Source organism: Piliocolobus tephrosceles, unplaced genomic scaffold (assembly GCF_002776525.5).
Source record: "Piliocolobus tephrosceles isolate RC106 unplaced genomic scaffold, ASM277652v3 unscaffolded_21440, whole genome shotgun sequence".
In the NCBI taxonomy this organism is placed as follows: domain Eukaryota; kingdom Metazoa; phylum Chordata; class Mammalia; order Primates; family Cercopithecidae; genus Piliocolobus; species Piliocolobus tephrosceles.
The window spans coordinates 1-11,412 of NW_022303689.1; the positions used below are offsets into that span (position 1 = coordinate 1).

The 11,412-nt window shown below is 48.4% G+C and overlaps 1 protein-coding gene and 1 pseudogene across 1 annotated transcript; both read left to right on the forward strand.

Annotated features, from left to right (window-relative positions):
* The first annotated feature begins 512 nt into the window (after window positions 1-512).
* On the forward strand, window positions 513-6,328 carry LOC111534251 (annotated as a pseudogene).
* Window positions 6,329-8,978: 2,650 nt separating this feature from the next.
* Window positions 8,979-9,849, forward strand: LOC111534252 (defensin-7). The gene is made up of 2 exons (XM_023200893.1): window positions 8,979-9,150; window positions 9,737-9,849. Exons 1-2 carry the CDS (start codon window positions 8,979-8,981, stop codon window positions 9,847-9,849), a joined length of 285 nt encoding a protein of 94 aa, XP_023056661.1.
* Window positions 9,850-11,412: the final 1,563 nt, after the last annotated feature.

Here is an 11,412-nt window from a genome sequence, read left to right on the forward strand (position 1 = left end):
TTAAATTCTCCTGCCTTTGGCTTGAGGTAAGTTGAGTCCAAGGGCTCCTCCTATTACAGTGTTTTGACTCCTATTGCAACAATCTTTAATAAACGTTTCCTTGACATTTCTTGAAAGTCTTGCTGAAATTTTTCTCCTACAAGAAAAGTATAGAGTTGTTTTTTCTGTATCTGTTTGTTCTGAACTCTACTTACAAACAAAACCAGAAGGTAAGAGGTGAGAAAAGTACTCGTTTCCTTTTCTGAAGTTCTGTATTTCTTCCTTTACCACGAAAGCTGAACAACTCATAAAAATAAAAACTAAGGGAAAGAGTTCATTCTAATATTTCCTGGCAGATCACCCTCCCAACCTCTCAGTGCTTTGTCCTCCTGGATGACAGTGATCCCCACTTCCTCTTTGCCCCAGCCCTCCACCCATGGCCACCCACTGACTCCTTCCGCCACCTGGAATTCCTCCAGCTCTGAACATCAACTATGAAGGTCCCCATGCCTGACTCACCCGCTGTCCTCCAGCCTCTCTCGTAGCCGTCCCTCCTTCCCTGCTGATCAACATCAACAAGGCTCTTCACCCCCGGGGCCGTGCATGGGAATCACCAGGGAGCCTGATGCCCAAGCTGCCCCCGGGACACCTGTCATCTGCTCTCATCTCCTGTCCTCTTGCACTGCACCGTCTTTGCCTCTCAGGTTCTCTGAGTTGGGCATTTTTGATGTTTTTCAGACATCTTAGTGGGGTCTTGAATTCAAACGTCAAACCACAACAAGCTGAGTTAACATTTTGACTCCTATATCTTGGAATTGAGGGGGAATTCTGGCTTCAGGAAATGCTTGATTTAAGGACTCGAAGCATGAGTCACATTGTTGCCTTCCCATTTATTTCTCTTGGTCTTACTTTGGGCTCTCTCCGCAGGTGACAGCCATGGGAATCATGGTCATCTCTCTGTGACCTTCGTAGCGGATCTCCTGGAGAAAATCCCTACTTCCTTCCCATTGTTCCAGCCAATGCCCAAGTCCCATGGCCGACTCTGAATCTGTCACTGAGCGGGGAGGTTGGCACCACACCTGAGTCCCCTACTGCCCCTGCTCCCCAAGGAAGAATTTAAACTAAGAACAGTTGACAGGGGATCGGTTGGTCACTGGAAAAAGTCCGCAATCCCATTAACCCACCATGATGGTCTCTGCATAACACTTTGAAAATAATCTGAGAAGATCCATCAATATTTTAGAGAAGTACAAGTTGACATGCAAAAAGTGCTCAAGTCCAACTTCTCTCCATGACAATGAGAACTTCTCTCCCTGTTCACCTCCTGCTTTGTAAAAAGCCACCACAAAATTTAGAGGATTGAAACAGCATGATTAAGTCTTCACTCACACATTTGCAATTGGGGCCTGGCTCCCTCCAGGGGCATCAGAGAAGAGATTCTGCTAGGATCTGAAGACCTTGGGGCTGAGACACTCCTGCACAGGGGTAGGCGGTGCTGGCTCAGCTGGGAGTTCCGGAAAGACTGAGGGAAGGGACTGTGTGACTTGCTGGGGTCGGATCATGCTGGCTCATGGGAGAGGAGTTTTTGTGAAATAATTGTTAAATCATCCATAGCTGGGACAATTTTAAGAACAGAAATTTAAAAACACTGCACATCAGAGGGTCCCCCCCCCCCCCCCCCCCGCCCAGGAAGCAGGATGTTTTGCATTCTCTAGCCAGTCCTTGTAGGTGGGCTCAGTTCCTCTCCCTGTGCAATGCTCAGACTTCCTCCAAGCAAGACGCCTGGGCTCCAAAGTCACCAGCGTTCATAGTCTGTCTGGGCTGCTAGCAAAATAATGCCATAAACCAAGCTGCTTATAAAAACAGAAATGTGTTTCTCACGGACTGATAAGTCCAAATCAACGTGCCAGGAGATTTGGTGTCATGAGAGCTGCCTTTCTGATTCATAGACGGCACCTTCTCACTGTATTCTCACCTAGTGAACCCTCTCACCAAAGAGGGAGCTCTCTGGGGCATCTTCTATAAGGGCGTTAGTGCTACTTATAAAGCCTTTGCCCTCCTGACCTTCTTACCTCCCAAAAGCTCCCACCTCTTATACTATCAATTAATGATTTAAGATTTTAATATATGATTTTCAGAGGGACAAAAACATTTAGGTTGTAACACCATCCAATAGGGAGGAAGTGAAAGATTCCAGTTCATCAGGCCCGATCCCAGAAAAACAGCATGGCACTAAGTCAGGTGCATTCAGTTGGTCAAGATGTTATCCAGTCTCGATTGAACAGGAGACAAGTAAACCTCCTTTTCTATGTGAGGAGAGTCAATGATTTAGGGACACATTTTAAACAGCATAAGGGAGTTATTCCCTCACAGTTTTTTGGAAAATTGCTGCAGACGCCAACGGCAGACACATATAAAACTTGTGAGAGGTGACTGCGAAAGGGGGACAAAGGGCAGGGACTCAGAGCTCCTGCCTGTCCCAACTGGATATGCAGGCCTGGGAGTCGCTGTTTAGCACAAGAGCACCAGGACCTTCCCTTCAGGATGGTGGACAAAGTGCTGAGGGGAGGGACAGGGGAGTGCTCTCTGAGAAGCTGGGAGGTGGAGGGTCCTCAGAGCTCACCCCCACGCAGCCTCCGCCCTGCCCCATGATAACACACACGCTATGTTCCACGACTGCCCTTCCATACCAGGTCAAAACCACGTTCCCGGGCCCTGCCCAAGGTCCACACACACTCTGTGTCTGCTGGGGCCACCAGACAGCCTCAGCTGTGTGAAAATATCCTTGCTGCTCCTAGAGGCCTCTCTCCTTTCACACCCACACCTGCACCCCCACCCACAGCTTCCCCAGAATATTTACTCCAGCCTGATGGTGTCAACGTTCTTATGGAGAGTCAGCTCCAACCTAGTGCAGGCTCACTTCAATATTCTCTGGAAATTCAAATGCATGTGTATGAGAGAACAGTTTCAATCATGTCTACACTGGAAGTCTACACTTGTAGAAATTCCTAGAAAAATCCACCGGGATGGGGGTCATGGATGGTCACAACCTCAGACCACAGTGCCCCAACCCAGGGGCTGTCAAGAAAAACCACAGCCTCACCAGAACCAGAGGACTCCAAGGAATCTCACCTTCATGGTGAGGTCACCACTAAACCAGGCTCTCCTTACTGCTACAGGGTAGGGACCTCGCCACCCCCAGGACATGGTGCTGCCTTACATCCAGTACCTGGACCCCTGCTTTGTTGCTCTCTTAGCTCATGCTTTGTTGAGTACCCTGCAGGTGACTTCATAGAGTGGTATTTTGCTGGGAACACCATTTGTCTTCATGTAACCCCATTAGCTACATACACCCTCTAGTACAAGGAACCCATAGAGCCTAGGTCACACCATGAGGATGCCCTACAAGCTATGCAAAAACTATGGACTTGAGAGACCTGTGTGTAACAACACCACATCCAAATCTAACCAGCTCTCCCTGTAATAGCTCTCTCATGAGTTACTGAGGAAATGCCTATGGATTGGAGTGTGTTCTGTGTGCAGGAGGCTGGTCCAGGTTTCACTTCTGTAGGACCCTGGACGTTTCCCAAAACCACCAGACCTTCCCCACATGCACACACACCCCTTCTCATTTTGCCTCTACATCCATATCCACCGAGCTCTTCAGGCACCTACTAATGCCCTAGAACCTAAAACCATCATCTGGGGCCCAGTTCCCCAAATGGCCCGAATTTCTTCCTCTGCTGGGATGAGTCCAGTGCCCACTTCCTCCAACGGTGGAATTGCTGGGCCTGCTACAGATCAGGAACTCACTGCTTCCTCAGAGGGGCAGCCGACCCCACTGCTCTGGAACAGCGACCACCCCTTGCGAGGCTTGAGATGCCTCCTCCCTCCTTAAGACTGAGGGAGACACTTCAGCTCTCACTCCACTGTCCCCAGTCCTGCACAGCCCAGTGCCTGCTGCCTTCACACAGAGCTGCAGGGAGGCCCACCCAGCCTGTGGGACCAGCGCTGTGCACAACCTTCCCAGGGCGGCAGGGGCTGCCCGGCCAGCACACTGGGTTCAGCAGCCTCACCGTAGGATTTATTGCCTCAGAAGTGACTGCATTCTTTTCTCATTTCCAGATACCTTATTCCATCTAACTCACTAGGAGAAGGAGGAGGAGGGTGGAGAGTGGTACATTTTAAAATGTGCACTGGTCCCCCTAGGACTCCCCCTCAAATAACCCAGGGAGGACCATACCAGCTCAAGCCTGGTTATCCCAAGCACAAAGTAATCATCCCACTCATGCCGAGTGTATGGTGGCCACTAAGCCTGCTCAGAACTGGCTTTGGAACAAGGTGTTTGAGCATGCAGCACCAGTCTTGCTGCCCCCTTGGCCCCCTGCCTTGTGGGACCTCTGAGACCCATTTGGTCTCACCTAAAAATGTCAGGATTTCTAGACCCAAACAGTCCTAGCAAATTGTTTAGCCTGAACTCTCTAAGGTCAAGCAAAGAGGCGAGTGTTCCCTCTAAGAAACCACCTGTGGTATGTACATTCTTTTTTTTTTTTTTTTTTTTTTGTGCAAGATTTAATAAAAAGCAAACAAAAATAGGAATGGTTGCTTTCAACATTTTCCAGGTTGTGAAAGGTTTGCCACGATTCTCAGGGGTGTGGTTCTAAGCGGCATCAGTGGAACAGATACAAAATGCTGTCTTCCTCCCAGGCCGGAAGGCAGCGCACCTTCTCCTCTTAACAGCCAGACTAGCGGGTGAGGAGTCAGTGCTATGACCCGGGCCAAAAGCTGGAGTGTCCGCATGGCTTTTTCTCTGACCAGTGGGGATTCCATCTACCTTGAGGCGTGCTGGCTGGGCCCTGTTTCCACACCAGCGCGTGGTGAGACAGGGTAGCTTATCAACAGGCTGCTAGGCCTTAATACTGACAGTGAGTGCAGCGGGTCACAGCCAGGAAGGAACTAACACAGATGCCCTCCCAGTCCCCACTGCTGGCCTAATTTTAGAATACACGGAAAAGAGCTTTGATGAAGACCATAGGAAGTCAACACAGCAGAGTGGTGTAGACAACCCAGAAGCCAGCCTCACACATTCCATGCCCACAGTTAACGATGACAACAACAGCAATAATAATAATAAAACAAAGGTACAGGTGAAAAGCAGCAGCGCTCGGGGTGTGCTGCTGCAAGCTGGGGAAGGCGCGTGCTCAACTTGGAGAGCCAAGTTACTGGACAGGAGGTCCACGGAGCCCTCTGTGACGCCCGACCTGCTGAATTTCAAGAAAGGCTGGCTGACTAAGCAGTATGAGGACGGCCAGTGGAAGAAACACTGGTTTGTCCTGGCCGATCAAAGCCTGAGATACTACAGGGATTCGGTGGCTGAGGAGGCAGCCGACTTGGATGGGGAAATTGACTTGTCTACATGTTACCATGTCACAGAGTGTCCAGTTCAGAGAAACTATGGCTAACAGATCCATAGTTTACCCTGGAGGGCGTAACAAAGGAGGGCGAGCTTACCCTGTCGGCCATGACGTCCCGGATTTGGCGGAACTGGATCCAGACCATCATGAAACACGTGCACCCGACCACTGCCCCGGATGTGAGGAGCTCGTTGCCAGGGGAAAATAACAAGAGCAGCTCCTCTTTTGAGACGTGCCCGAGGCCTACTGAGAAGCAAGAGGCAGAGCTGGGGGAGCCGGACCCTGAGCAGAAGAGGAGCTGCGCACCGGAGCGGAGGCGAGAGGGCCGCTCCAAGACCTTTGACTGGGCTGAGTTCCGTCCCATCCAGCAGGCCCTGGCTCAGGAGCGGGTGGGTGGCGCAGGGCTCACTGACACCCATGAGCCCTTGCGCCCTGAGGCGGAGCCTCGGGAGCTGGAGCGGGAGCGTGCACGGAGGCGGGAGGAGCGCCGCAAGCGCCTCGGGATGCCGGACGCCACAGACGGGCCAGGCACTGAGGAGGCAGCCCTGCGCATGGAGGTGGACCGGAGCCCAGGGCTGCCTGTGAGTGACCTCAAGACGTGTAACGTCCATGTGGAGATCGATCAGCGGTGGCATCAGGTGGAGACCACGCCTCTCCGGAAAGAGAAGCAGGTGCCCATCGCTCCCGTCCACCTGTCTTCTGAAGATGGGGGTGACCGGCTCTCCACACACGAGCTGACCTCTCTGCTGGAGAAGGAGCTGGAGCAGAGCCAGAAGGAGGCCTCAGACCTTCTGGAGCAGAACCGGCTCCTGCAGGTATGTACATTCTTAATTCCGGAAAGTCCAACAAACCTGCCCTGCTTAGCAACACAAACCGAGTTGGTCCTCATCTCACCGGGCGTTCTCCCATACACCTGTTTGTCCAAACAGCTTTGACTTGTTTTTATGCTTAGACCCCAGGTTCCAAGGAGGCTGGTTCAGGCCAGATGCCAAATCCTCGTCTGTGTGTGGGTGGCATTCTTAGCCTAGTCTCCTTAGGGAGTAGATACTACGATACACAGGCCAGGCTGTCCCAGTGGCTTTCAATATTCCTTTGGTCCAAGTAGTTCAGCCTCAGCCACCAGTGTAGGCATCGCAGGGTCAATTGTCTTAGGAGTCGTGGAGAGTTCATAGTTGGGTGCTGCCCGGGGCCTGGCCAGGGCTGACCATAGACAAGGCGTCCCTCTGTGAACTCCTATTTTAATGCCAGCTTCCCAATAAATTTCTCAACTGCTCTTACCAGCAGGTATTTAAACTACTCAATAGAAAGTAACCGTGAAAATTAGGACACCTGTTCCCAAAAGACCCTTAAATAGGGGAAGTCCTTTCCTGCTTGTGCACAGCTGCACGTATAGCAACATGAGCCCTGGGACAGGGGACTGTCCTCTGCCCACTCTGGTGGCCTTGCCTAGCTTAACAATCTGTAAGTAATACAATACAAAACTTAAACTTTCATGTTGCAGTTTCACCCCTGAAGCTGTGTTCTCAATCTGACCCGTGACTATGGGGCCACCCCAGAGGGATCCAGTGAGGGCATATTTTGCTGTGTGGGACTCTTTGCTGCAGAGGGTAGTGGCTATGAGCTCAGTTAATAAACTCAAGCAGTTTCCTTCCAAACACATGTGTCCTACTTAACATGTCCAACAGAGATGATCATACCAATAGCTCCTAAAACATTATTATTTTTTATTATACTTTAAGTTCTAGGGTACACGTGCACAATGTACAGGTTTGTTACATATGTATACATGTGCCATGTTGGTGTGCTGCACCCATCAACTCGTCAGCACCCATCAACTCATCATTTACATCAGGTATAACTCCTAATGCCATCCCTCCTCCCTCCTCCCCCCTCCCCACAATAGGCCCTGGTGTGTGATGTTCCCCTTCCCGAGTCCGAGTGATCTCATTGTTCAGTTCCCACCCATGAGTGAGAAAATGCAGTGTTTGGTTTTCTGTTCTTGCGATAGTTTGCTAAGAATGATGGTTTCCAGCTGCATCCATGTCCCTACAAAGGACACAACTCATCCTTTTTTATGGCTGCATAGTATTCCATGGTGTATATGTGCCACATTGTCTTAATCCAGTCTGTCACTGATGGACATTTGGGTTGATTCCAAGTCTTTGCTAGTGTGAATAGTGCCACAATAAACATACGTGTGCATGTGTCTTTATAGCAGCATGATTTATAATCCTCTGGGTATAGACCCAGTAATGGGATGGCGGGTCATATGGTATTTCTAGTTCTAGATCCTTGTGGAATCACCATACTGCTAAAACATTATTTTATTTTGAGAAAAGTCTACTCATGTTCTTTAGTTTTTATGTTTTATTTATTTATTTATTTAAAGAGATGGGGTCTCACTATGTTGCTGAAGCTGGTCTCCAACTCCTGGGCTCAAGCAATCTTTCTGCTTTGGCCTTTGAAAGCACTGAGATTGCCTTTGTGAGCATCCTGCCAGCTCATTGGCCCATTTATTATTCAGATTAATTGGTTTTTGCTATTGAGTTGTTTGACCTCCATGTGTATTCGGATATTTACCCCTTCTACCATGTAGGGTTTGCAAATATTTTCTCTCATGATCTGGGTTGCCTTTTCATTTAGTTGATGGCTTCCTTTGCTGTGCAGGTGCTTTAGCGTTCAATGCAGCCCCACTTGTCTATTTCCATTTCATTGCCTGTGCCTTTGATGTCACAGCCAAGAGATAATTGCCCAGATTAATGTCAAAAAACTTTATCCCTATATGTTCTTCTAGTAGTTTATGGTTTCAGATTTTATGTTTAGGTCTTCAATCCATTGAGTTGATTTTTGTATGTGGTTTAGGAAAAAAAAAACCACATACACACATATCTCAAATTCTAAGGTAGTATACATTAGACACAATGTTTAATTGTCCCATGTATGTAAATAGAGCTGAAAATAATAAACATATTTTTATCTTTCAATCAATTCTATCTCTATCTCACAGAACTTGTTTCACCTATAGCCTGATGAGGTTGCTGTCCTCTCTACCAGCTCCTGTAGGAGACTGCTCATCCCCTAACCTCAAACACCCCTTCATGAGGGTGGTAATGCCCTTGAATCCTGCAATGAATTATTTCTCTACTCCAGTGGAATTCAGGTCTGTTATGCGGGTCTGGATCTCTGAAGAGAAGAGGGCTCATTTTCAGAAAATAAGAGGCATTTATTCCCTGAAATTACTGAATTAAAGCAGTTTCTATTTTTTTCTGCAATATTAAAAGTAAATATTTAAGCAGACAAAAATGGAAAAAATGGTAGGATCCTTATCATCACCATGAGCTCCAACCTAGCACAGACACTAAACCTAGAGATTCATGCTAGAACGAAAGCTGGGAGAGCAAAGGAGCCTCAGAAGGATGTGGAGGCCAATGGATACCCACACCCTCTCCAACAAAATGCCCACCTCCTCTCACTGCAGCATCCATCTCTGAGCCTTCTTGCAGCAGAGCTATAAATCCAGGCTGGCTCCTCCGTCCCCACACAGTCGCTCCTGCTCTCCCTCCTCTCCTCCAGGTGACCACAGGTATGAGGACCCTCACCCTCCTCTCTGCCATTCTCCTGGTGGCCCTCCAGACCTGGACAGAGCCGCTCCAGGCAAGAACTGATGAGATGCCAGCCCAGGAGCAGCCTCCAGCAGGCGACCAGGATGTGCTCATTTACTTTTCAGGAGATGAGAGCTCCTCTCTTCAGGTTCCAGGTGAGAGACGCCAGCATGCAGAGCTACAGACTAGAGGGAAGGACAGGAGACAGGCTCTGGAATTGGGTCTCAGTGGCAGATGTCACTTAGGTGGCTTTACTTAACATCCCTGGTCCTGGATGTTCTCATTTCTAAATGGAATAGAGATCCAAATAAATCTAAGAGATTTTTCTTTCTCCAAAAACATGATTCCAAGATATGACTGTGAAATTCACTATGTTTAAGATATAAGGGGGATGCTACCTAGTTCCTTCTGGGTTCAGACAAATAAGCTTAAGTATATAGAAAATATTTCACCCTGTCTATATAGGAGGTTGTAGAACCTGGAGAGGAGCTTAAGAGTGTGTTCAGGTGTGTGTGTGATGGGGCAGGAGGGCAAAAACACGAAGCCAAGGAGAATGAGTCTCAAGTCCTGTGTGACCAGCACTGCTCTGGGTATTTATTCCTATTGACTGAGATTGTTTCTGCTACCGGCTGCAATACAGCCAACATCACTCAGCAGCCAACATGTGACTTCTCCAAGATTCCCTTTACCACGCACTGCTGACCCCATACTCAATTTCTGATGCTCTCTCTGGGTCCCCAGCCTCAACGAAGGGCTTGATCTGCCATTGCAGAGTACTCTACTGCCTTTTTGGAGAACATCTTGGTGGGACCTGCTTCATCCATGGTGAACGCTACCCAATCTGCTGCTACTAAGCTTGCAGACTAGAGAAAAAGAGTTCATAATTTGCTTTGAGCATTAAAGGGAATTGTTATTTCTATACCTTGTCCTCAATTTCCTGTTCTCATTCCAAATAAATACTTGGTAACATGATTTCCAGGTTTTTTCTTTTATGTTGTTTTTAAGGTGGAGTCCCAGGCTGGAGTGCAACGACAGGACCTCGGCTCACTGCAAGCTCTGTCTCCCAGGTTCAAGCAATTCTCTTGCCTCAGCCTTCTGAGTAGCTGGGATTACAGGTGCCACCACCACACCCAGCTAGTTTTTGTATTTTTAGTAGAGATGGTGTTTCTCCATGTTAGCCAGGATGGTCTTGATCTCCTGACCTCGTGACCCACCCGCCTTGGCCTCCCAAAGTGCTGGGATTACAGGCATGAGCCACCGCGCCCGGCCAATCTAATAAAATAAAGATGCAAACTCTAGGAACTTCAAGGAAAAATTCGGTTTCAGACACAGATGTATATGAAAGGTCAAATGATGCCCTTGATCTCTCCATCCGCTGCTCTGTCTTTTCACTCTGCCTCTTTTTCACTGGATCCACTCTCAAAGAACTCCGGTGTGCTCGGCAGACAATCAGTGTCAGCTTAAAGTTTATGCAGTCAACAAATCATTCCTTCTAAGGAAAAACCATCATGCTGTTTCCAAAAATGTTGGAGTTTTATTCAATCAACCTGGATCACACATCTGCCATTTAAGTTTAGGGGTTTTATCAATTCTATTGAAACAACTTTAATTAAGGTTGAAATGAATGGGTTGCAGGAGTTTGAGACTACACTGGGCAACACGGTGAAACCCCGTCTATACAAAAACATACAAAAAATTAGCTGGGCATGGTGGCACACACCTGTGGTCCAAGCTATCAGGGAGGCTGAGGTGGGAAGACTGCTTGAGCCTGGAATGTTGAGGCTGCAGCAAGCTGAGATTGTACCACTGCAGTCCAGCCTGGGCAACAGAGTGAGACACTCCAGCCTGGGCAGCAGACTGAGAGTCTGTCTCTGAAAAAAAAAAAAAAAAAAACCCAAAAAAAAACCAATTTTTTTGAAGGTTGGAATGGGTTGTTAAGAAAGCTGTAATGAGTCAAACAAAGAGCCCAGGAGCACCACACTATGATAGACTCATTATCAGGACCTTCCAGGAGGAACAGCAACAGCAACACCCTCTTAGCTCCTCAGAGTATGTGCTGGGATGGTCATGGCTCCTCTGCCAGGCTCTTAATACCTCTCTCCTGGGGCCTGTGTCCTTTTGAGCTTGTCTTTTTCTTCCTTTCCAAGAGGACATGATCACTGCCTAAATCTGGTGTCTCTGTAGGGCCAGGCTGACATCTTGTTGAGGTGTAATGTGACTCTTCCTCCTGTCTCCCCTGTTTCCTTTTCCAGATTCCAGCTGTCCCTTGAACAGTTATCCAATACGTCCTGCAAATGGCCTATCAATCCCTGACCACAAGACCCTGGGGAGGCGTCCATCATGAGTGCCAGCTCCTTATTTTATCTGGAATATAGCAGTTTCAGTTTGTGATTCCACGACACATATTTGGAATAAGA